At 37.3% G+C, this 26,248-nt stretch overlaps 1 protein-coding gene across 1 annotated transcript; it reads left to right on the top strand.

Moving 5' to 3' along the window:
- The first annotated feature begins 881 nt into the window (after window positions 1-881).
- Window positions 882-26,225, top strand: LOC143160720 (uncharacterized). Its single transcript, XM_076338802.1, has 12 exons — window positions 882-966; window positions 1,882-1,958; window positions 11,463-11,538; window positions 15,210-15,341; window positions 16,196-16,319; window positions 18,791-18,851; window positions 18,946-18,992; window positions 19,436-19,511; window positions 20,463-20,564; window positions 21,096-22,019; window positions 22,866-22,976; window positions 24,147-26,225. Exons 2-12 carry the CDS (start codon window positions 1,930-1,932, stop codon window positions 24,457-24,459), a joined length of 1,995 nt encoding a protein of 664 aa, XP_076194917.1. The 5' UTR covers window positions 882-966; window positions 1,882-1,929; the 3' UTR covers window positions 24,460-26,225.
- The last annotated feature ends 23 nt before the right edge of the window (window positions 26,226-26,248 follow it).

Raw genomic sequence — 26,248 nt, 5'->3', positions numbered from 1 at the left:
AGTGATCCAGCACTGGCTCACCGATTACCTCTCCTTCACCACCCAACTGCCTTGCATTCTAAAAAGAGGAGGGCATGCCCTCTCATCTATCCCCCTTCTGAACAGCAAGACGTGAACAGGATACTGCTGCAAGCCAGAGACAGCTGGCGCGGCACACGACGGCAATCTGCAGACAGACCGAGTCAAAAAAAGCAAAGAAAACACAGTGAGAAGAGTCGAAAGCGGCCCCGAGCGCCGGAGCTGGCATCTCTTCCGAGCGGAAAGGTGTGGTCGGGGACGCAGCGCATCTCTCGATGTAAGACGAGGCCAATATATCCTTCCCGACCGGCACGCTCCGTGCGTCTCTCCCTCACAGACTCCTTCAAGCCTCCATAGCTCCGCTGAGCTTCCGACAACGGCTCACTCAACGGCTCGACCGGGCCGCCGAGCCCAAACTCCAGGGCTGCACCCGACACAAAACCTCCCACCGAGAAAAAGCACACCCGTCTCTTTTCACCCACCCAGCACAGAGCCCGAAAGGAGCCGAACGACCCCCACCAGCCGCTGCAGCCGCACCTCAGAGTCCCCTCCGCCGAAAACGCCGATTCACCTCCCACCCGAAACAGCACCCGAGAGCGCTTCGCGCCACCAGCCGCTGCGCATGCGCCCCAGCCCCGCCCCGCGCCCTCCTAGGCACGCATGCGCTCCGAGGCCTGCCCCTTCACCCACGGGCTTGCCGCGCACGCGCAGAGGCACGCCCCCGTCCTATTGGCCGGCAGCTTATTGCACGCTTAGGAGCGGCTCCCCGGTTCACCGGCCGCCAGCCGCCGCGCAGGCGCTCTCGGCGCTCCCCGGCCCTGCTCCAGGGGAGCAGGCGCAATCCCCCCTCCCGGCAAGCTGGCCGGCTGCCGCGCAGGCGCAGTCGAGACCCTTTCGGGAACGTTCGGTATCGCAACAACCTTCCTCTGCAAGGGAAATCCTGTCAGGGTACGGGCCGCCCGCAGTCCCGGTCCTCCCCGCCCCGCCTCGCCCGGGCCTTTTTCTGTTACCGACTCCTGCTGCAGCCCGCGCCCTTCTCCGCACAGCCCACCCCCTCTCCGACAGCCGACTGCTCGGCCCCCCGCAGTCGAGCCGCGACCTCCCCCCCCCTCCCGCCCCGGTCTCTTTTTTTCCTCCCCCGAGCTGGGCCGCCTCCCGCTAAGAGAGCGCCCCGAGCCGGCCTCGGAGGTGGTCCTGCCCGGGGCTCCCTGCGTTCGCGGGGACATGCGGCTTTGAGGAGGGAGCCTCGCGCCAGCCTCAAGCGTCTTCTCTGGAGCGGCGGACATGGGCCCTCCGCGGAGGGGGGGAGCTCCCCTCGCCCCTCTCCTCCCTGCTCTGGTCCCACTGAGAGCGGCGGGCGCTGACGGTGCCCAGGGTCTAGCGGGATCGGACCCGTCTAGGTTAGAGTGGGGCAGGTGATGATCCTTCCCTTGCTGAGGTGCCGGCCTCGCCTCTTGCAGCTGCCTGGAGTTTCTTCTCGTTGAGACAAGAGTTATAGCTGTGCGAGCGCAAGGGCAGAACAGACTGCTCCGAGCCACAGGAGAGGGACAGAAGGGACTGCCAGGAAGATCTTCATCCCTGCAGCGCTGCTGCTAGAGTTAGAGAGAAACCTGCTGCCTCTCCTCTCTGTTTCTTTTGATCTCCTGGAGAGGAGAGGTGAGTTGTTGTCTTTCCCTCTTGTCGTACTGTAGCAGTGGAGAAAATAGGCTAGCTTGCAAGCTGCAGAACTTGTTCAGGATGGCTTCAAGCCCCAGCTGACTGCTTGGTTTGTTTTACTTGAGAGTCAGCCCTGTGAAAAGGCCCACTGATGGAGAAAGAGATTAGCACCGTGTTAACTGCGCGGTTCTCTCTCCTTTGCTGCAGTGCCCACTTTCACCGCTGCCTCCTGCTCTGCCTGCTCCTGCCTTCAGCATGGTAAAGAAGAATACTATCCCTGATGGGTAAGTATCCCTCACACTAAGCAAGAGGCAGGAGCGGGCACGGTCCTGCCCACAGAGAAGGGGCACTGACTGCCCCAGGCGCTTTCTTGCCACAAGCATCTTCACCACCTACAGCCAGGTAAGGTAGGTATCTTCTCCAAGACAGGAACAGCCCAGCCCTTCATCCCCCAGGTGAGTATAATGCTCCAGCCTGTCTGTGAACACTTCTCCTTCATCAACCAAACACAGTCCCTTCTTCCTAACCTTCTTACCCCCAGGTGTATACTTACTGGGGAAATGGGAGAGTAGTCCATCCTTCTGACTACTTAGATGTTTGCTACAAGGAGTGGGGGAAGAGCTGATAAGATGGGAGCAGGTGGTTGCATGTATGTGATCAAGGAATATTTTCATGACTTCAGATCCAGAAACATCCTGCGTTTTTGTTTTTAACGACAACAAAAATGTTTTATCGGCAAAAATAATAATAAAACCCCAAATGCACTATACAGGCTTTCTTATGACTTGATTGGGAGTGCATATAGAGACCATAGAATGAGCTCATTTAAAACAGATATAGTTCTATTCTCTAGCTCTACTGGGGGAAAAAAAAAAAAGGAAGTCCAAGTTTAAAAGTTTAGCCCATGTGTTACTGCTGACATCAGTACAAACTTCTTGGATAGGGGTGTGTGCTGAGATATAAAGGCACACTGTAATGGGACAGTAACTTGCAGTTTATACATTGTTTGAGGAAAGGTTGACATTATCCTGGTTTCAGGGGAAGTGTTAAATAAGTTTATTAAGAAAATTCTTAAGGGGAGCAATAAAATACTAAAAGCATGATTTCCTGCAAAATATGTTGGCTTAAAAGCAATAAATAGAAACAAAAGATGAACAAAATTTTAAAACTAACTTCAAGAAACTTTGAAGTTTTTTTCATAGCTGACAAACTCAGGGATTAAAATTAGAATAAAATTTAAGAAAAGCTATTTAAGCATGTCTTTCTCTGAAAGTTTCTATGAAATTTCAGTTAAAAGTTGGACAAAATTGAGCTAAAGTGGGTTAGGTTTGCAAGCAGTAATGCAGAAAGCCTGAAAGGATGACTGTCGTCCTTGTTTTCTCCATACTTGGAAATTACTACTAAAACTTTGAGAATGGGGTGCTCCTTTCTACCTTCTTTTTCCCCCTTGCGTTTGAACTGGAGCAGCTTTCAGGCTACGTGCATTTCTTAAGTATGGAAGAGGCAGTGGACTGTACTTTTGGCTTATATGATCGGAAACTAATACCTGTGTATCTTTCAAGGAGAGAGAAACATCTACTGTGGAGTAATTGGTTATAAAGCTAGTGTTACACTGACAAAGCTCATGATACTGAAGTGCTTTCAGCTTCTCCAGATACTTACTTTTTGATACTATTAACAAATCAGGCTTGACATCCACAGTATTGGGTTTTTGGCAGTAAAGGAGTTTAAGGAATTGTCTGTCTCCCAATCGCATGCAGCAGTATATTGATGTCATCCTTGTGCTAGCACAGCATTGTAGTTCTTCACTGTGAATTAGTTTAGTACACCGGGGAAAAAAAAGCAGTGAGCCCTGGAAGAGGACTTAAGGAAATTATTTTTAGCCGAGGTGATCCTGCACGTGCAGTTTACTGGCCCCAGAAATAGTTGTTGGTAGAAGTGAGATTGTGGTACGCTATAGGATAAGGACCAGTCCAGACAGTAGCATACTATGGAAGTACAACCTCAATCATATCACAGTATTGTAATACCAATAAATCTAACAGTAACTCTTTTGTTTTTAATGATACTGCGGGAGAAACACTGTAGTAGAAAAACAAAAGAAAGTCATACTACATACAGACATTTTTTTAAGATTGTCTTTCTGTTACTGCCTCAATTCTTCATACAGTTCTTAACAGTTTTACTCCAAATTCCATTATGCTAATTAAAGCAATACAATAAACTTGAGGTTTCAGTTAAGTTATAAGTAGCTAGGGAAAGTGCAACTAAACAAGAAATGGTGAATTTTTTTTTAACTGGTCAGCTAATTACTATCACCTTCTACAATACTGTGTCTGCAGTATAATTAAAGTTGCCTTTATGTAAGGGTTGTGCTGTAGCACTGCGCAACCTTGCTAGATATCAGCACTTTGAGTGTACTTGGCACCTAAAGTAATATTAAAGTGGTGTTAATTGCCAGTGTTGCCACTGGATCTGCACTGCCGGTCTTGTACCTTGTTCTTCTTGGCCCACTCTTGTTCTTGTGTCCGTCACTCAGCCCTTGTCCTGAGTTTGATCTGATGCTATTTGCACAGTCTTTGCTCCAGCAGTGAGAGGAGGAGGTGGACTGGAAGCAAGACTTCTGTAGTCCTCCATAGCAAAAAGCATTTCTCTCTTTTCCCAGTAATGTCTTGGAGGAGAGCTAAGGTGTACAGTGTCCATTGCAGTCTCAATCCTAGAAAGTAGTGCTGGAGAAGTAATTTTGTAACGAAGTGAGACATCAGTATACAAGCGAGATTCAAGTGACCCCTTGCACTGCAGTTTCCACCACATAGTCAAGTTCTGGTTCTTCGCAGTGTCTGAAATGCTATTGTCCTTCAGTAGTTGTATACTGTAATATTGTAGTGGAGAACCAGCCAGTAAAAGGAGTTCAAGTTACATAATGAACAGTCATAAAATACTATGATGTTTTTACAGATCTGTACATGTTTGTGCATCAGCATGCAAAATCCTACTGTGGGTATAATTTCATAAACTCAGGTTCGGTTCTGAAAAGCACCTGCAGAAATGTCACCTTCTTGCATGTTTCCCTTAAATGGCATAAAAAAATACCAGGAGTGGGATCTTTTTTTTATAAGGACAAAGCCAAATTATTTCTGCCTATGCACCATAAACATACATGTTTAACTGAATTGTTTCTGTGCAGACTTAAAAGCATCAGCATTTTCATTTAGACAGGAATGTTGAAGTCTATGGCTTAACTGATTGTGCATGTTCAAGGGTGGATGGGAGAGAAGGGTTACCGTAAGGTGAGAGTTTCCTGGTAAAGTAAAAGTGCTTCATACCATCAGGCATAGAATGTTTTCATTTAAAAACGTGGGATGGAGAGAAATTACTTCTTATAATACCTGAGTAATGATAACATTGCTATAAGACTGGAAGGTCCATATTTTGTGTTACAATACACCACAAGTACAAAGCTATGCAGTTATTGACATGATAAGGAAACTTCTCCCATGCTTTACATCCACACTATTTTCTTACAAGCTATGACTTATTTGTATCCCACTTGTAGGGGTTGAAGAAAAGCAAAGTGAGAAATCTATGTTGTAACAGATGATTAAGAGCTGTATTCCCTCCCTTTCACTTTGGAGCTGTTCAGTATGTGTTCTGTCTTGACAGTGTGTCACAGTCTTTGTAGGGCTATCTTCTCTTCAGCGGAATAGTATTGAATCTGGTGTCCGTAGAGGTATGGAAGCCACTTAGAAAATAAAACTGTGTGTATATCATGCAGTACCAGTAGCCAAAAAAAGGAGAAGAGGTTCCAAGTAGTATTTTCTAAGTGATCTTGCTACAGCTGACAATATTTCAGACTTGAGTTTCTCTATGGTTATAATAATCATCCTTTTTGAGGTGTTTTGGAATTCACTTGCCCAGATAAGTTCTAAACTTATAACTGCTTCATAATCATAGATGTTCATGAGGGGCTCCAGAATTGTAGAAACCCTTGAATTGTTAAGCATAGCTTCAGGTACTGCTCTCTGGACTTACTTCTCCACCCACTGTAGCTTTTGAGTAATGTATACCTATTTACACTGTTTTACTAAAACTGATTTTTAACTATTAGATGAAAATCATTCTGAATTGATGCCTTGAGTTCAGTACTAGTTTCTCTTACTCTGGAATACTGGAACACGTTATTGCTGAACTGAATGTTACATACAGAAATGTAAGATAAGAGAGTTTACTTCCTTTTATACTCAAGTTGTTTTCCTGTCAAAAATACCATAATTACTCTGTAGAGGTATTACAGTATAGAGTTGGGGTTTTTTTTAATATGCTAATGTAAGCATCAGTTTCATAGGCGATCTGAAGTGGGTTTAAGCTTCAGAAAAGACCGAGTTCTGTTTTGCCATAAAGAACTTGTAGGCTATCTGTTGACAGTTTGCTGTGCTCTATATTTTTATGTAACTCTGTCACGGGGATCTGACAGACTGAAGACATGAAACTTCCAAATTATTTCCAATTCAGTGTTTCCATTGTATTGTACCTATGAATTATTTAGTAGCTTTCTTGTCTAGGTTGCCATTAAAAATGTACGTAATATCTTTATATGAAACATAATATTTTTCTTTTTAAAAATCACAGAAGAAAATAAATAGCAAGGTATCCATCTGTTTAAATGATTGAGTATGAATTACATACAGCTGCGTATTTTATCTGCTTCAGTTAAAACTTTTAGTAGAGCCAGGTGTGGAACACACAGTTTTGTCATATTTTAGTTTAACATTTCTGTTAAGGGGATATAGTAGCTATAACTTCCAGTATGATTTTCTAAATTTTAGAATTGATTCATAGTAAGATTTACTTTAACAACTACAAATTATGCTCATATCAAATGAATAAAGTTTTCTTAACTAGATTTCAAAATTGTGTTGAATAATTACAAATATTAGTGATATTTACAATCTGTGCTGTTTTGCAGTTCATTGATACGTAGTTTTGTATGTTTAAAAACTTACATAAGCATCTTTGCTATCACATTTTTTTAATAGCAAGATTATGCAAAATATAGCTATTATAATGTTCTTTGCTTGGATTATTATCTTGGTATTCAACATACCTTTGAGCTTAACTAAAGAGGCTTCAGGATGAATACTAAATTTTGCCTTACTCAAATTTACTGTAAGCTTGTCTTTATCATGGGCATTTCTATAATGTCTTCTGTTATCCCACTTGAAGCTATGCGGGCCCTGTTGATGATCCTCAGTTGATTGGTCTTGGAGCTGATTGTTTTTTACAAGTGTTTTTCTGAGCTTGTTGCAGTTTGTTTTTTTCTTTTGTCCTCGAACAGAGGCCATTTCACCAATTGCTGCTGTTACAAAGCATATTGCTGCTAGATTCTTGGGTTAATCTAGATCACGTCTTGTAAACTTCTGCTAGGATGCATGAAGCTAGTTTCTTTTCTGTTGTTTTACTGAATAGCTCTGAAATTTTTATATTAAAAAGACAATAAAACATGCTTGCTTTTCATTTAAATTAAAATGGATAAGCAGAGTAATATATTTTCATGTAAACTAGACTTAAAAACCTCTAACAGATTAGCTGACTAGAGTCTGTAGTATCAATAATAATTGTAGTTAGTTATTTAACTGGAAGCCATTCAAGCATCACAGAAATTTCAGAGGGAAAGGAGAACGATTTTTTAGTTCGATTTCAACACTTTTTCTCAACCAAGAAGTGATTCTTTTGTTCAGAATGGCAAGCAAAATTCTGCCTGTGTTTTAAGATAATTGATGGTAGTTGGGGAGTGATGAAGACAAAATGTGATAGGGAAGTGGGAACTGCAAAAGCTAAATAGTTAAATAATTGGTTAATTTACATGTTTTGTTGACTTTCAGGTCTTGGTTTGCATGTAGTCCATGGATTGTTTACCTGTTTGAAAACTTAGAAAAATAAAGCTGTAATTGAAAACGTATCATGTGTGCGCAATATGTCACTTTTTATTTAAGTGCTGTTCTCTCTTAAGTACTTAATTTCAATATGCTGTTTTCAATTTGAGATAATTTTTAATTCTGCAGCAGTATGCTGAAATTTCCTTTTTAAATATCATTTTAAAGATAACATGGAACACATACCCTTTATATTTTCTGATGAAGAGTGCCTTCTGCTCATTTTCTACCATAGAGCTGTCAGCAGCTTTTGAGTTTCTTGCTGATTTTGCAGATTTTTTTTTGGGAGGATTTAAACGGCTTTAAAAACAGGAGAATAAAAACCCAAGTTTATTAAGGTCTGACAATAAACTGTGTAATCTTGGTGCATTGTTTTGTCAATCCCTTAATGTGAAAAAAAGTTCAGAATTTTTACGAAGTCTTTGTTACATTGCTAATTAAAGAAAAAAAAGATTTTTAAGCCTTTTTTTGATTATTTCTTACTGGCTCGTAATTGCTCGTATTTATGATAATCATGGTAGATTTCCACTCACAGTTTTCCAAGAGAAAGCAGGTTAAAAAAGATCTGAATTTCTAATCTATGGCATCTTTTAAATTGTCTTACTACATAAGGTAATTGCTCTTTTGTGGTTGGGATTTTTTTTACTTCTGCCTTCCTTCAAAATGTTTCTAAACATGTATATGTGAATATGGCTGGCTATCAGGTTAAATCCTACTTTTGTAAAGCATTTGGTACATTTTATTGGTAGAGGTAACACCAAAGAGAAATTGAACTAGGTTGAAGAAAAAATATCGTATTCTTGTATGTTTTATTTCTATGACAGCATTTGCGGCACTAGTTTCTATATCTCCAGGTACAGCCCATTTTCTAATTCTATTTGGAAGTTTAAGAGCAAAAGCAGGAAGAGCATTTCCTTGTTTTAAATAAAGACACGTAATTTCCAGAGTTATTAACATTAGCGAGAGGCAGGAGCTGGTACTAAACCTGACTTTGTCATTAATTTTAACAGTAGCTCAGATTAAATATACGTCTAAATGTGGTTCACAGCATTTAGTACCTTTCTAAGATGAAGTGAATGAGAAAAAATTAAACAATGCGCAGGGTGGATTTCACAGTTTTTCTGTAGATTTTGTTTCTTTATTTTTTTAACTGAGCACTCCTTGCAACTAAGATATTTCATTATGTTGCGGTTTTTGTTAGCTTTGGTAATATTTTCAGTCCGTTTACGCTGTTTATGATCTTAATGGATTCATATACAATTTCTCTATCTTAAACTAGGGTAAATTGAACATAGTCTCAGATTTTTGTTTTCATATTTTACAACTAGTGTACAACTACCAGACTCCAAAGGTTACAAGCTTGAAGATTCACTTGGGAAGACTTCTCAAGTTAGAACACTTTTCTTCGATAATACATGATACGTGATTTTTTGAGCAATGCTTTTCAGGCTATGGTGATTGAGAACGTGCTTTTTTCCCCATATGCAACTATCCTAAGCTAAGGGAATATATGAAGTAGGAGACTGTTTTTGTTCCCTCGTTGCAATTATGAGGTACAAAGTTCCTGCAATAATTCAGAATTTAGTAAAAGGTTTTACTGCAAACACCTCTCAGTGATTTAATCTCTAGCTTGCCCTTATACCTTCTCACCTTCTGTCTTCTACGTGACAGCTGTTTGCAACAGCCTTCCTAATGCTGCGTTATTATTACTCTTTTGTTATTTCATTTGTTATCCATTAAACTAAGCATCTGTATGTCTACATCGTGAGCCTCAATCTGTTCTTTAGCTCATGATGAAGACGAAAAAGATAAGTTAGTGCTAAAGACATTGATGTAGTAGATTGTTACATAATTTGTTAGTATCAATTATGCTTCCAGTCACCATGCTGTGTGTTTCCTTTGTGACTTCCAAGCATGTATGAATGGTAATGTTAGGATTTCTATACTATGACAAGTATAATTATGGATATTTCATTGAAAATTTTGCCAGCCAACATCTGGTTTTTGTTACGGTCCCATATGGGAATTGTGAACAAAGCAAAATACTCTGTGGTTAGAATATTTTAAAATAGACTATTCAGTTTATTTCATAAATGATGTGGTTTTATAGAAATCAGAAAGGAATCTAGAAGCTGTTGGATGCTCCCTGTAAAGGAAGAGATTAATTTAAACATTAATTCAGAAAATTGTAAGTGAATGGACACCAGTGTTAAAGAATCTTACGAAAATGTTTTGTATTTTAATAGTTGAGGTACAAGCTGAGAATGCAAAAAGGCCATGTAGATTTTAAGTCATCCAGCTGCATCTTCTGAGGTCATAGAGATAATCTGTCCTCACATGAGGAGAAGAAATAAAAGTCCTAAATTTAGTAAGTGACCTCTTTGAAGGTAAAATGGATCTGCTGACTAACTTGTTCTCTTCTTCAGACAAAGCTTTTCGTACTGTTTAAAAAAAACCTGAAATCTCTGAAATGTGATACGTCAAGAGTTTTTTCAGTACAATGGAGAATTTGTGAATACCAGTTCTTTGTGGTTTTGGAATTACTAGTATCATGAGTGTTGTAACAAATCTTCGTTATTAGTAGGTGATTATTGCTAAGTTTTGGTGTGATGGCATATTCTCTGTATTTTTCAAAGTACCAAGAGAAAGTGCAGTCAAGAATGTTTCTTTGAAAAAGCAGCATATTACAAAGTAAACACATTGGCAAAATCTAGAAGTTTTGTATTTTTAATAAAAGTAAACTTTGCATTTCATTGTCAATTAAATGATTGATGCAAGCATATGACAACTTTTTAAAGGTGTTTGATTCAGCCAAGTTGAAAAATTACCACCAACTATAATATAAGAATACTTTTTTACCTGTTGAACCTTACCCATCTGCTTTGCTTTATATTGGTGCTACTTGTTTGTAAATGCTGTCCTACCATTTTGAGGGGAGGAATATTTTGGAAGTTGAAGAAGAAGGAAGGAAAAAGACTGTTTTCAAATGTCCTGATGATACCTTGAAACCACTTCATGGAATAATTGCAGATTTGGGGACATAATTCTACTGTACGATAAGACTAATCATGCACAATATCTCTAAGTGTTTTCTTTGTGGTAGTGCTCTACGGAGAATAAAGACTTGTTTTATTATGGCTCCTGACTTTAGACTTGCAAACAATAAAAATGTCTTTATTTAAGCTGTGTAGTGTGCTAAATAAGCTTCTGCCCTGATCAGTGCTGTAGCAATATTCTGTTGATATTCTTCCAGCATCTTTTAGGCAACTCCCTGTTTCTTTTATCCCAAAATAATGCTAATCTATTAATTTTATTCAAATATATAGTAACAACTTTTTAGAGTTATTCTAAAAAGATGTTAGTTTCTTGGTGAAACAGGCAGGTTACGAATGGAAGATGGATTTTTAAAAAGGTTTTATTTACGTTTCAGGGTTTAACTGGTCATTTTTTCAAACTTGTGCACATCAGTTACGATTTCTTGCATATGTGGTCAAGGAATTTTAGGAACTATTCGATCCTGCTGTTTGGAAATCTAAATCTTAATATATTATGCTAGTAGCTGCATGGCCCATCGTAGAAAAAAAGATAACTATCACATCTTTCTCCTTGGAGAAGTTTGAAATAATTGTTATATTCAAACTGTGAAATATGGCACCAGATTTGCCTGATACTTGTAAGATACTTCCCATAATTTGAAGTCAGTTACTATAATTTTAAAGGAGCATAATTTTTATGTGCTTTGCTTTACCAAAGAGGAACTTTTTTTTTTTAGACGTTTTACATGAAGGTGTGGGTGTCTTGTGTTGAATCATGTCATTTGAAAATATTTAAAAATAAATATTTGTTTCATTACAGATGGCGGAGTTTGACACCAGTTGGACAGCCTATACCAGGAACTAGATTTATTGCATTCAAAGTACCTTTAAAAGGGGTATGTATAAAAAGCAACTACAGATTGGCTCTATTAGATACAGTGCAAAAGTAATGAAGACTAGCATGAATATTCATGCAAACTTCAGGAAAGTTTTATGAAAAAATAATTTATTCAGATTTAGCCCTTCCAGTCATCTACTAGTGGCTTTTTTACATAATATTCTGTATTTTTTCTCTTTCTTTTAAAATTTGTATTTGGTGTTAGTCTTTTTATTTATCTTTTTAAAATCATAAAATCTCTAACCAATCAGCACGATCCATTTGATCACTATTAAGTGGCCTAAATTCATTCTCTTATTTAATGATCTTTTCATGACTGTTGTAAGAAAATCATATGGAAGGGATTATGATACGAATAACAATCTATGTAAGCCAAAATACAATTTTACGGAAATCAAAGCACTCATTAAAGGATACCAGCCACTGCAGTAATTTTAAAATTATAGATTCAGATTACCAGTTTCATAAGCAAAAAGCGTCAGTGATCTGGAGGAATGCAGTATATTTAAAAAATAAGTCTCTATAGATTTCTTTTATTAATGTGTTAGTACTTCCTTTACATTCTTACTAACAAGGAGTGCAATCTTAATCTATTAAATACACTGCGTCAGATCTTTTAATTCTTTGTGACAATACAAAATGTGGAGGCTGTCTTTTTTAGACTCTTCAGTTCTTTGGTGGATTGAGGCATAGAGCAAATTTGCCCTTCTGTATAAATTAACACAAGTGCTGTATAAATTAACTCTTACAAGTCCTTGCTTCAGATACACAGGAAGTAGAAGTTTCTAAGCCCTTTTAAAGTTCAGTGGCTAGACATGACCTTAGCAGTTAAGAGTAAATATTCTGTCTAAGCTGTAGTCTACAGATGGCACTCTAGTACTCGTATACAAAAAATGTCGTTCTTTGGGTATACTATTGCCCATTACGTTTTCAGTCACCATTCAGTTTGCTTTTATCAGCAATGACTGAAGTGGGATGCTTGCAGGGTTTGCTTCCTGCAGCTGCTATTACAGATTTAGTGTGATGGTTTGGTTCCTTTGACACCAAGGATCTCATACGTGACATTGGTCATGTTCTCCGTGGTGCTGATGGATAGTACAATAGCCGTGTGTCTTTCTACCAAAGACAGCCAGTGGACAGATCTAGCAGTGAATATAAAATTCAGTAGATTTATAATTAGCTTCTTTGCTATTGAGGTATTTGAGAGGGGATTTTTGCATCATCAGCTCCTGTAATTCCACTTGATCCAGCACCAGTTTTTTGCATAGACGCACTATTCTAGGCAGGATTTGTTCAGTGCGTGTATTTCGAGTTCCCTGTCCCTGCCACTCCAGATTTCAGAGGAAGATACTTCGTTGCTAACTTCACTCTTCCCCTGTAGCTCCTGTGATAGTCTGGAAGGAGCTCCACCAGAGATCATAAAAAGGGCAGACATTCTCAGAGAACGTTTATATATCACAGGTAGGCACTCTACTTTAGGGTGTTGCTCACTTTGATTCCTACTGATCTCACTGGGGCATAGATCCCTGTTCTGTGAAGCTGTTTTTGAACTTGGCCAGATAGAAAGTCTGGTACCCAAGAAAGCAAGATCTGTAACATTTCTGTCCCTTCAGTTTGTTCAGTCTCAACTGTGCAAGATACAGAAATGACAAGTCTGCCAGAGACTGTGCTTGAAGCTCATAGAGTTTGTGGCAGAATACACATCAAATGCATAACTGGCTAAACTGTGATGTCTTTGCAAAGAAGGTGGAGGTCAGTAAATCTGTCTGGAAACGCTGAAGACCTGATTGGTCATAGTCTTGTCAGAAGTCCTATTATTAAATTGGTGGAACAGACCTCTTAAATATACAGCAGTTTCCTTCTTTGCTACCTATTACGAAATTGATGATTAGTGATTTAACCCAAAGGGAGAAAGCGTATTTTCAGTATTTCAAGACTTGAGGGTTATTGTTTTGGCAGAAGATGTGCTGCTAGTAAAGGCTTTAAGGTCATGGGTTTACTTGGAAGGGTTTTCTGTCTTTCCTTTCGGGTTCATCATTGTAATGCTAACAGTAACATTGTAGTATAGTAAGGACTGGGCAAGTTCTTTCCCATGTCATAGAAGGATTTTAGAATTGATACAGATTTCTCACATTCTCAGAGCCCAATTAAACACCTAACCTACTGAATACTCAGCAAGATTTTTTCAGAAAATTCCAGAATAGTCTTTCAAAACATAGTCTTTCATAACACATTTAACTGTTCGGTCAATCAAGCAATATGTTTAGACATATCTTATTTTGGAAATTGTGTTCCACCTCAGTTTGTGTGACTTCACATAGCAAAAGAAAAAATTCTTTAACTTTCTATCATAGACCCTTTGCAGATTCACTGTTGTCACCTCAAAGTTAGTAAGTTCAGTTTCAGATTTTACCAAAAATCACTGCTGAATAGCAGTGAGATAACTGACTCTTGTTCCTTTTGTTTGAACCTCAACAACCTCCACTGTTTTTTCAGCAGTGCACCAGTATCTGAAACACATAGGACTGAATACTTCTATAAGCTTTCTACCCTACTCTTTTTAGCTCAAGCTTCCTAATCACATACCAGTTTTGATAGGACTGTCCTGTTGTTTATTCTTTAATTTGGTTTTCTGTGTCCGTTTCCAGACTTGAGATAAGTGCTTGCTAGCATCTTAGATCATAATCCGTACAATCAAAAGAAGGAATGGTTAGTTACACTATAGCATCTGTGGTTCTAAGAGGTGTGTGGTCTGTGGCTGCCTTCCTTTCCATTAGTTCTGAGTCCAGTCTGCTTGAATTTCTTGTTGACAAAGGAACTGAGAGGTGGTTGAGGCTGCTGCATCTTTTGCCACTGTCTCTATTGTTTGTGGCTGAGCCTGTGTCAAAAGGCTCTCACAATGGACAAGCGCACTATTCAGAGAAAATCCAGTCTTGCGTATATGAGGCATTTTCATACCTAGAGTGAAGAACACATTTCAAAAAGCACAGCTACAATAGGGTGAGTAAACATTTCTCCCCACTGTTTCTGTCAAATGAAATTAATTATTCTTTACCCACCAACATGCAGCTTTCTTAGTCACCGTATTTTAGTCTTATATTTCCCAATGCTAAAGGACATGCAAGTACACTCTGCCAAGAGATGAAGCAGGGATAAAAATGTCTGCACAACATTTGTGGGGAGAAAGTTAAAACCTTTGGAAGAAATGAACTCTTGTATCACAACTTCTAATGTTTTATGTGAAATACACTGTTAATTTTGTGTTATTGTGCAGGACAAAGTATGTTTGGGGGAAAGGGGATTGTGGCGTTTTACTTTTTGCTGATGTTTAGTTACTTAAAAATCAGTATATACATGCTGCATTTTGCAGGATCTTTGTGTCTATCAAATTAGTGCTTATTTTAATAATGTTTGTTAACATTGTACAAGTGGAAATTCTCACGTTTTCTTGCATTTTTATCTGAATAGGAATACACAACAAATTCTTGCTTTCTTTTATTTGGCTCCTTTTAATTTTTAACCATATAATACATGGATATAGTTCTGATACTGTAAACATTCCCTTTTGAATACTGATGTTTCCTAGTCCTAATTAAAACAGCTGAATATTACAAACGTCATATTATTTTAACTTAAAAAGAGAATCTTTCTTTTCCGTTTTCATTGTAGGCAATTAACCAGAGGCTTACCCCAACCCAGAAATTTACACCAAAAGACTTAATTGCTGCAATGAAAGCCCTAAATGTGGAGCTTGGATTAATTATTGATTTAACATATACCACGCGATACTATGAAGTTAAGGTAATATAAGCATAATAACAAAATAAGCTAGTTACTGCAACCTCTGTTTTAAAGTATTTACGCATTTGCTTACCTTGAATTGGAATAGACAAGTGAGCCATCTAGACTTATTTTGTGTCTCCAATAGAAACTAAATGCTTTATCACAGAGGAAATAACTCCTCCTCCCAGCTAGTTGCATTTGTGGCTTATTTGTATTATGGTAACTCAGAATAATGGATACAGACTTCAGTGCCAGGCACCGCAGAAAAGATGCAGAAGGCTTACAGTCTTGCCCTGAAGACATTCTCATTTATTCCTAGGGTCTTTTTTTACTGATCTTCAGTGGAATCCACTGAGAAAGTGTACATTTTTAAACTACTTTATTAATTTAAAATTTTTTACCAGTATGGTCCAAACAATTGTGATTAATCAGCCTCCTATTGAAAAGGAGAATAAATAGCAGTGTGATAACAATGTTAATCTTTGAACGTACGTGGGCTGTAAGCATTAAGGGCGTGAGTATGTGAGTATATATATGATTGTGGGTGGGAGGGACAAATATCGCTAGTAATTGTAAAATGGGTTAGAGTGGAGTTACAAGAATCTGGTCTCTAGTTAATGTGCTGCCTTATTAGCAGAGATAAATAAGTCTTATGTTGAAACTGTTCTTTGTTTGAGGTCAGGTCTTTAAAGTGGAAATGTAAATGGTAGTTTCTGAGAGTGTATCTCTATAGAATTGTGTCAAGATTGTTTTCAGTTTCTATTCAGGATTTGAACTATTGTTTTACGTTGGCATTATGTTAGATACTGCTTAAGGTTTTTCATTGTGCAAGACTTCAATAATTTTTACTATTTTTTTCTTCTTGTTGCTAGGATTTACCTAAAAGTGTGCAGTATAAGAAACTTTATACTGTTGGACTTGAAGTCCCCGATAATGCTACTATCCTACAGTTCAAAAAATGGGTCAGAAAATTCCTGTGGGAAAATGCGGGAAATGGTAAATATCAGCATCTTATGCTGTAAAAACCCGAAAATTTTATTTCAGAGCTAACTGTATCATTTATTAATTTCGATAGATATTTCAGACACCAGGGATGTCAGACCTTCCATAGCACTTTCCACTTTGCTATCATAATAAGATACATTATGTGAAGCACTACATATCTTTTTTGCATTCAATACATGTCTTTTTCAAAAATGACTAGTAACTTAAATGCCCTTCCTAATAGTATTATATTTGCGTTGTGTGTCAAAGCAACTGCAACAAGGCTTTCATCTGTCTGACCCAGGTTGTCTACCATCGGGGGCAGCTGCCAGCCCCTTATGGATGTTCTAAATGGCACAGGGTTTCTCTGATGGCAATAGGCGCTGATACATGTGAGCAACTTAAGTCGGTTTAGTCTGACGTAGCAGTTTTTTGATTTATGAGTCCATTATTGCCCTCATATCCTAGCAATTCTTAAAAATGATATTACAGACACAGTGTCAATGTTTCCACAGTGTAGATCTGCTGCTGTTTCAGTATTTATGCAATAGTACAGTTCTTGCTGAGATGGTATAAGGCGCTTTTTGCAGAAATAAATTTGCATGTATTTTGCCACAGCCTGTTTGCAGCTTTTACCCTCTCACTTTTTTTGCTAGTGATTCTTTGTGGGCAGATTTCAACTGTTTGTCTATCCAATATTGAAGGACCAATAGCTTCTTTCAAGCTTTTTCATGCTATTTGCTGTGGTTACTTTGGCATTTTCTGTGAGAAAGTAGAGATATTAACTGCCCAAGTGCATACAGTTTTTGCTGCAGAGCATAACCGTGGTTTTGCTGTGGATGGTCAGCTCTGTTTTGTGAAAGAGCTCTGACCTAAATCTCAGGTATGAGAGCCTGAATTAAAAGTGCTGTGAAAATTAAAAGGTATAAGAAGCAGCTTTTGTCCTTGCTCAGGAAGTTAGTGTGTAAGTTCTTCCTTTGCTCTTTTTTGGCTTAGGGAAATTACTTGGAAATTACTAGTTTTCTTCTAGTTTTGATCTAGTGATTTTTCGTGTGACAAAGAATAGTTTGTATTTTAATCTAATTATTTCTGATTCTCAGAATTGAGAGAATCAATTCCTAATTTGTTACTGGATGAAGACCTGCAGTTTCAGCTAGTAAGACCATTTTGACAGGGTTTATGTAACTTCAGGGTTGGGAGAACTTTCATTTTTTTATTAACTTACTCGTTTGTAACTTGCCCTCTGTTTTAGACTACCCCTAAAATTTCTCAATATTGTTCTTACATAAAATATTTGAGAAGTTGGGGTTTTTTTAGTGTCTGAATAGTTAGGACACCAACTTATAATAAACTTACATTGCAATGTGACTGTCCTGTTCTGTGGCATACAACTGTATTTTATCTCATTCAAAAATTTATCAAAGTCCCATTTCAAAGACACTGTCAGTACTTCATCTCTGCCACAACTTTGTTCTTCTGATGATTAAAGTTTTTCGTCTAAAATCTAGCCGAAAACTCTCAATCAGTTAATACACATTTATTCTTATGCCAACTTTGCCCTTAAGTATTGTTGTTCTCCATGCCCATTATTATATTCAGTATCTCAGATTTGGTTTTACAGACTAAGACAAGCCTCCTAGATCCCATCTTAAACTTTTTTTGTGACCATTATAGTAGCCCTTTCTATACATATTTCAATTTTTTTTTCATTAAATATGGGTAATTAGAATTGTATGGAATAGTCTGGATGAGGTTTTATCAGTGCCTTGCATGACCATATTAGTGTTTCCCTATTTCTGTTGGAAATACCTCATTTGAAACACCCTAATAATAGTAAGTTATTCTGCTTTTTAGCCTTTAGCTGATTAGTATAACCTTTCCAAAAAAGACAAGATTTCTTTAGAGATTACTGTTTCCAATTAGAGTGCTTCTTTTCTCCATACATGAACCTCAATTCCTCATCTCTATGGTTCATCCCAGTAACGATCCAAATTTTTAGTCCAGTTAAATGAATTCTTCTAGTAATGTATTTCATATTCCTAGACACTGGGGTATTATGTTTATTTTCTCCTTTTGGTAGGTTTTACGAGAATCTGTAAGTTAAGTTCCTCAATTTTACATTTGCTTGTTTAGATTTGCTTTCAAAACCGTATTTTATTCTTTTTCTGCTGTTCCTGCAGTTCTGGCTGAGGCCAGCCACTTTACCTGTCATCACTCCTCTTTCTTTTTTTCCTACGTTCTGCAGAGTTAATCTCAGTCTTCACAGGTTTGGAAGTAGTGAGCTAACTCTGCTAGAGATCCGGCATGAAGAGGACAAAGTCTGGATGTGTCTGTTCTTTTACAGGCGTGACAGTATAATTTTGTAAATAGCAAGCATTATGTCATTACTTTGCTAGAAAAGTACAGCTTTTTTTTTTGTCTTGCACTAATTTTTTAGTAATTTCACATTCTGAACTATTAAAGACTGTTTTCCTTTTTGATAGAGAAACTCATTGGCGTTCACTGTACTAATGGAATCAATAGAACTGGCTACCTTATATGTAGGTAAGGGTTGTATAAAAACAGAAATCATTGTTCACAAAAGATACATTAACCTGTAATCCCTTTGGGACAATAATCTAATCATATTTTTCTTCAGATATCTTATAGATGTTGAAGGCTGGGATCCAGAGGCAGCAATCCAAGGTATTTATACAGTTTGAACTGAGGCACATGTTAGGTTGTAATTCTCAATTACTACAATTGTATTCACAAATACTACCATTCTATTTTAGTATCCTTAGAGTTACTTAATTTGCTGGCTTCCATAGAAGATTTTCTGACTGTTGATTCTATTCCAGGCAAGGCTTCAGCATTAGCAAATTGACAGCATAGTAGGAGTATGTTTCAGCTGCTTAAAATCTTTTTTTTTTCCTTTTGCTTTGAATGGTTTTCAGTCATAGGTTGCTACCACTACTAGTTTCAGTTGTTTAAAAAAAATGCTGCAACATTGCCAGCTTGCTGAAGTATTTAATACCAGGTTAGAATTGTTTCAAATTCAGCATCTCATGGTGAACAGAAAGTTGCCTTTCACATTTTTGTGGCTCAGTTTGAGCACATTTCATTAGATTTGTGTCTTTTTTTCTTAGCTTTTGGCGATGCTAGAGGTCATCGCATGGATGGTCTTGTGTATCTCACAGATCTCAGAACACAACCAATGAGAAGGTAAACAAAAGCTTTTAGTTGTATGGGTAAGATTTTCCAGTATGTCTACTGGTATTTTGAAAAGTTCACTTCCAGTCATAAGCCAAAATTAACCCTCCCTTAAACCTTTAATATGCAACTACACATATATTGTAAGACTTCTGATATGAATAACATGAAGTGCAGTGTACTTCCTTCGTTCATCTTTTGAATTTATATAGTTCAAAAGATTTTTTTAATCTGACAACTACTATTGAACATTGGTGTGGTTTTATCATCCTATGACAAGTGTACTGAGTCTGTATTCTTTCTTTATAAGCTGAAAGGAGCCACTGCAAAGATTTCTTTGTAAGGTCTATGATCTGCCTGCTGTTGGCATGATAGAACCAGATACTTTAAAAAAAAAAGTACAACAGTTTTAGGAATAAAAAAGTATGGGAAGGTGGAAGAATGTTCTCAACTCCTGTGTTCATAGTAGTTGTTATCCCTGATGCGTAAGAATTTTATGCTTATCATATTCACCTAAGAATAGCTAACCTTTACATCTTCCTAAGTTGTTTGTGCGAATGATACCTTGTAGCAGTAGATTGATTTTAAAATAATACCTGACTGATTTGCGTCTTTTTAGTTTAATTGAAAGCCCTTTGTTTTACTGCTATCATTGTTTTATAGTCTGTGCATGATTAAGTTAGTCCTGTGTCAGATTTTTGAATAGGTATGGTGCTTGTCTCACATCCTTTAGGATGTTGGTCCAAGCTTATGAAGTTTAGGTATTCTCTTTGCTTTCCCTGCAGCCCTTCCCCAAATAAATTTACAAGATTAAAATTTACTAAGTTACGAATGTCTGTAAATTTAACTTAACATACAAAAATTTCTGTCATTCCAAACTGAAGAATTTGTGTGGGTTTTTTACTCTCTCAATGATATGTTTTAAAAAAGGAAGCTTATGTGACATGTTTTTATTCCTCTTAGTAACCTTGGAATGGATGTATGGGATTCAGATGAAGATATTATTCCCCCACCACATGCAATGGAAGGACATGTAGAGCGGTTCCCAAATGAAGATTTTCAGGGGTAATAGGCTGAAACATGGAATCAAAAGCCAAAAAAACCACACTGTGGGAAAGATAATTGTTTTTTATTGAAAATACTGTAGATACTCTAATTTAAAAGAGGTTTTATGAATATAGCTTACTCGTGCAAAATATATTTACAGAATTTCATGAAACAGTGAAAAGATAAGGGAAAGAAAGAGAATGTGTGCTATTAGAAGTCCGTAATTAGTTCACTTGGAAAAATTTAGAGTTTTACTTTGCCTGTCCTTCTTTATTACTCTACAGTAATCTGCAATTATTTTTAAATAATTTTGAATCACTGGGTTTGCCTGTTTAACAGTGCTATAGAATTACAATTGAATGTTTGTCACAGCTTCTACTATGACATTGAAAGTTTTATAATCTTATAGTTTGGGTTCTTAGTAGCTTTGATACCTATATACTTGCAATGTCTTTCATATCAATTCTCAGTTAAAAAAACTTGTTTTCATTAATGACTTGTAGTACTTATTAGTATGATGTTCTATTTAAGACAAAAACTTCTTTACAGGTCTGGGAAAAGATTAAGAATTTATGATGACCACTCTCACAATGATTTGCAAGGACAGATACAGTTGAGAGATTTTGATTTCATTAATAAGGGACCTGGACAAAGACGAAGACCATTTCATGACCATCAGACTCAGGATGATTTAAGAGCACCAATGCAGATGAGAAATTGGGACTACAGTAGGGGACCAGGACAGAGGCAAAGACCCTTTCCTGATCACCAGTTTTATGATGATTATCAAGAAGACATGCAGCTGAAGGACCTAGACTTCAGTAACAAGGGACCTGGACAAAGGTTGAGACCTTTTCATGGACACCAGTTTCATGATGATTTACAGGCAGAGAGACAATCGAGGGACATTGAATTTAACAGAGGCCGTGGACAAAGGCAGAGATCTTTTCCTGACCATCCATCTCACAGTGATTTGCAGGAAGACAGTCAGTCAAAGGATTATGATTTTGGTAGCAGGGGCTGTGGCCAGAGACGAAGACCATTCCACGACCACCAACCTCATGATGAATTTCAGACTCAGATGCAGTTGAAAGAGTTAGAGTGTGTCAACAAAGGTCCTGGCCAAAGACTGAGATCTTTCCATGACTATCAGTCACATGATGACTTACAGCCACAGATGCAATTGGGAGATTTTGAATTTGTTAATAGGGGTCGTGGGCAGAGGTTGAGACCTTTCAATGATCACCAGCCTCACAATGACTTACAAACAGAGATGCAACTAAAAGATTATGATAATAAAGGTCCTGGACAAAGGCGTAGACCTTTTCATGACCATCAGCCTTATGATGACTTACAGGAACAGACTCAGTTAAAAGATTTTGATTATATTAATAAAGGGCATGGACAAAGGCCAAAACCTTTTCACGATCATCCAGGTCACGATGACTTGCCACGTGAATGGTGTTCAGACAGGTAAAGTATCCTTGAGCTGTAAGACCAGAATTAGAGAATAAAAACGTAAACCTCAGCACTTTTAAATTAAATTTCAAATTAATTAACTTTTAAAAATAAATTAATTTTAAATCAATTAATCATTCTTTTAAAATCATATATAAACGATCGGTTAATTAACTCTTTTTATTTTGACTTACAGAAGGGTTTGATTGTAAGCTGGAGTGTTGCAGCTTTGAAAGCCAATGTTTCCTAAATTAGAAGGTTGTGCTCCTTTAAATTAAAGCTTATGTGTTTCCTTTACCTTTTTAGAGTCAGCTTGAAACAAAACTCTTTGTCCCACTTTGTTTTGTATAGAAACTTACATTTAAAAAGCAATCCTCAAGAGAGAAGACGATACAAAATTTTATTTATGCCCTCAGCCAAACAGAGATACAGTAATGCTACAAGGAAGTTTGACTTGCATTTGTTTATTCCATGAGTTAATAATTTTTTAGAAATCCCTTTGCTTCTGAACCTGCATTATATTCTCCCAAATATATATATCACTTATTAGTAAACCTATTGGATTCTGACATAGTATTTCAAAATATTTTTAATATTTCAGAATGCATTTCAGATATTTGTTGGGCTAGTAAAGTTCAATTTAATCTCTTCCATTGTACAGCTGAAACAGGATATTATATCATTACAATGAAGCATACCATTTTGAGGTGTTAATACAATTGAGATAGTTTTTATTAAACTTTTAAGTAAATTTTAATTAAAAGTAAAAAGATTTTTATCTCATTTGATAAACGCATATTTTTCAAAAGCTTACAACCATTTGTACTTTTCTTAACATGCGATTCTTTTGGTTATTTGCAGAAGTCAGTCTTTTTCTTCCCATGAAAATGTACCAGAACCTCATTTCTCTTCATCTCCTTCACTTCAGAGAGATTATGGGTCTGATAATGATGACTTTAACAGAAGTTACAGGTAAATATCAGATTTCATACATTGTTTTCTGACTTACCTTTATACTGTTATTCCCCCAGTTTCCCAGCTAGAAAAAGAAACAAATTAACTGCACAGTGTAAAAATTGATGTTAATATTTTTGCTTAAATGCAGTTTAAACCATTGAATATGAACACTGAGCAAATAATGTGACTCATTTGTGGTCCATCTATATTGAGTGTGGTTATGAAATGGTTTGAGAATCCCTGACATAAGTCGTGACAAGGACAGTTCAAGCTAACGTACTACAAAGTATGAAAAGCTATTGTCAGTAAGCAAAAAAGCAAAACACAGATGCTATATTTAACTCTTAACTACTGTCTACAAGAAGCTAATGAGTTTTACTGCGTGGGGTGGTCAGACACGGAAGCAGGTTGCCCAGAGCAGCTGTGAAATCCCCATCCTTTGAGATGCTCAGAACTCAGCTGGACATGGCCATGCACAAACTCATCTAATTAGACCTACTTTGAGCAGGTGTCCCTAGGTACTTCTAGAGATCCTTTCCAGTCTGAATTAATCTATGGTTCAGTGAGGGAGAAGATTTTAAAATTACAAAGATTGTTCTGAATTGGCTTTATACACCACTTATTTTACAAAGTAAGGAAGGTACTTGAGAGTAAAGAGAATCCAAAACAAAAAGCATATCTATCATATATGCATTTTTAGATCCTTCCATATGTATTTTGTAGGAGAGTGATTCTTCTATTGCAGAAGAATTAATAATTAAAATGTTTGGAGATATAAATCCAAAGTATATTATTGCCTGTTGATACTATGTACTAGGGAGCTACTATTACACATTATTCACAAAAATGAAAACATAGGCTTAGGAACAAAAATGGCCCCTAGGTAGAGAAAAACTCTGTAAACAGGGAATTTTAATTAGAAACAGCACTTGAAACAAAACATCTTCTAGTAGAATTACTTACTATAAAGAGCTGTAATTTTAACCACTAGAATCGAAAAATTAATATAGACAAGTTTGCAACATCCAGTAGAGAGGATTTTAATTTTAGGGGATAAAAACAAGAATGAGGGTCTGAATTGTTCTTTCAAAGTTACACAAGTTTAGTTTCTAATGGTGGCCACCAACTATAAATCAGCTGTTTTATTTCTAAGGATTTCACTGTTCATATTTGTTCTTCTTACAGTAATCGACCAAATTGTCCTGAAGACAATAGGAGAATGCATCCCTCAGATGAATTTAATAGAGGAAAAAACAGATTTGCACCATATTCTTCACGAACAATGCATCCATCTTCATCTGTACACCAAGAAGATACTTCAATAGACTATGAAAGAAAACCTTTTCAAGGTGAAACTACCAGAGAGATGGAACAAAGTAAAAGATTACCAGTTGTTACAGTTGATTACAATTATGGTCTGCCATTAGATTATGGACCTGAAGAGGAAGAGAGAACACATTATGACTTACCTCCAAGGGACCGCTACAACTGGAAATGAATAAAAAGGACAACGTTCGCTCACCTGAGACTTACTTTTACCCATTTTACTTTGTCTGTGGACCAAGTTGTTTTGTTTTGTTTTTTTTTAAACAAATTAGGAAAATGCAAATTTCAGTAGTAGAGAACTGGTCTCTGTTGTAAGATTAGCTTCTACTGATGTTTGGTTCTTTAAATTTATTAGGGTGTATTTGTTATGTGTAGTTGGAGACAAGGTCTCAGTACACGTGGAATTAAAGTAGTCCTTCCTTTTAGTGAAATTGGAACCCTGTACCTTAAAACAAACAATTTTCTGAGTGATTGTAGTTGTGTCTTTTGTTTTACATTTCTTTAAAATGTATGTAATTTCCAGATGCAAAAGTCATAATAAAATACTGCACTATCAGGTAGGTTAGCATTGAGACTATAGAAAAAATACTGTGAAACGAATGAAGCAAAGTTATGTCCACTTCATCCTTTAATTTAAAAATAGCAGTCTGAATTATCACTAACAATCTCTGCAGCATTGCAGTTTAATTCCAGAATTTCTGTATCATCAACTGAACTGACTTAGTTACACTCTTTTTCATAGCAGAATTTTTCCCAGATTGCTAAGAACATGGAAGCAAATGGAGCTTGAATACTCTAAATGTCAAACTTGCTTTTCAGTAACCTGAATATCCCATCCTGATTGTGTATTTTTCCTGATCTCTTAGGTTGTATATGTTTCAGAATAGCCCAGCGCAGGTAAATTTCACAATTTTCTCAGCAACGCATCCAAATGAAGTAGCTCATGTATCATCAGCTTACCTGTCTCAACTGGCCAAGATCACCGGTGCCTGTATAGTTACACCTCCCTCTTTGTCAGTCGTATCTGTCTTACTCTCCAGTTCTATTTTCTACTAGTTTCTTTTTACAGCACAGCAGAATAATGTAATCAGAATAGAAGAATAACCTCTTCAGGTAAGTTACTTTTAAGAGTCATGTGTTGGATGGTCTTCTCTGAACTGCCACTTCAGTGGGTCTCAAGAAGGTAGTGCAACAAACGGTAACTCAATTCATGCCAGCAGCTGCACAGTAGCACCAACAGCTCCTACTGTGGATAAACAAATCTTAGTTCATAGGATGGAAAACAGTATTAATGCAATACTTGGGTAAATTAAAAAAATTACATTTTTCATTATTATTACATTTTCATAAATTAGTATTTTTAAAAGGTATCACAGTGAATAAGGATAAAGCTAGACCATGGTATTAAAATAAACAAAATGAATGCCAGATACTTAAGTCATACAGTTAAGAAACTGCCTCAAAAGCAGCACAGCTGTAAAGCATAAAGCAAGAGGGTGTAGGTATACACTAGAAAACTGCAAAAAAAAGAAAAAGTGTTCATAGCCAGAACCCACAGAGCTTTTTTGCCTTTTAACTAGCAGCATAAACCCCAGATTTCTGAATTCACAGTTCTATAGCTATTAAATAAGGACTGGATTTGAAAAGCATGGAACATCTGGCAACTCCTCTTGTTTTGTAACGCATGCAAAAAGTTCCCAAAATCAAAGGATTCTGTGGATATAAATTCAAACTGCAAATGCTTCATTGCCTTTGCAACTGGTAGAACAACTTCGGCTTTGTTCATGGTACAAAGTAAATAGTTTTCTCGTTTTTCGCAGCAGCTAGTCAATTGTATTTCCCATTAAATCTCTGATTGTGAGCCTCATTCATGTGGTCTCAGGAATGAAGCTCTCTCTATATATAAACCGGTTGTGGAACTGAGCACTAAATGTTAAGAAAAAGCCTTTGTTCCTTCACTT

The sequence above is a fragment of the Aptenodytes patagonicus genome, chromosome 5 (assembly GCF_965638725.1).
Source record: "Aptenodytes patagonicus chromosome 5, bAptPat1.pri.cur, whole genome shotgun sequence".
NCBI classification, from domain to species: domain Eukaryota; kingdom Metazoa; phylum Chordata; class Aves; order Sphenisciformes; family Spheniscidae; genus Aptenodytes; species Aptenodytes patagonicus.
This window is presented reverse-complemented; position numbering and strand designations above follow the sequence as displayed.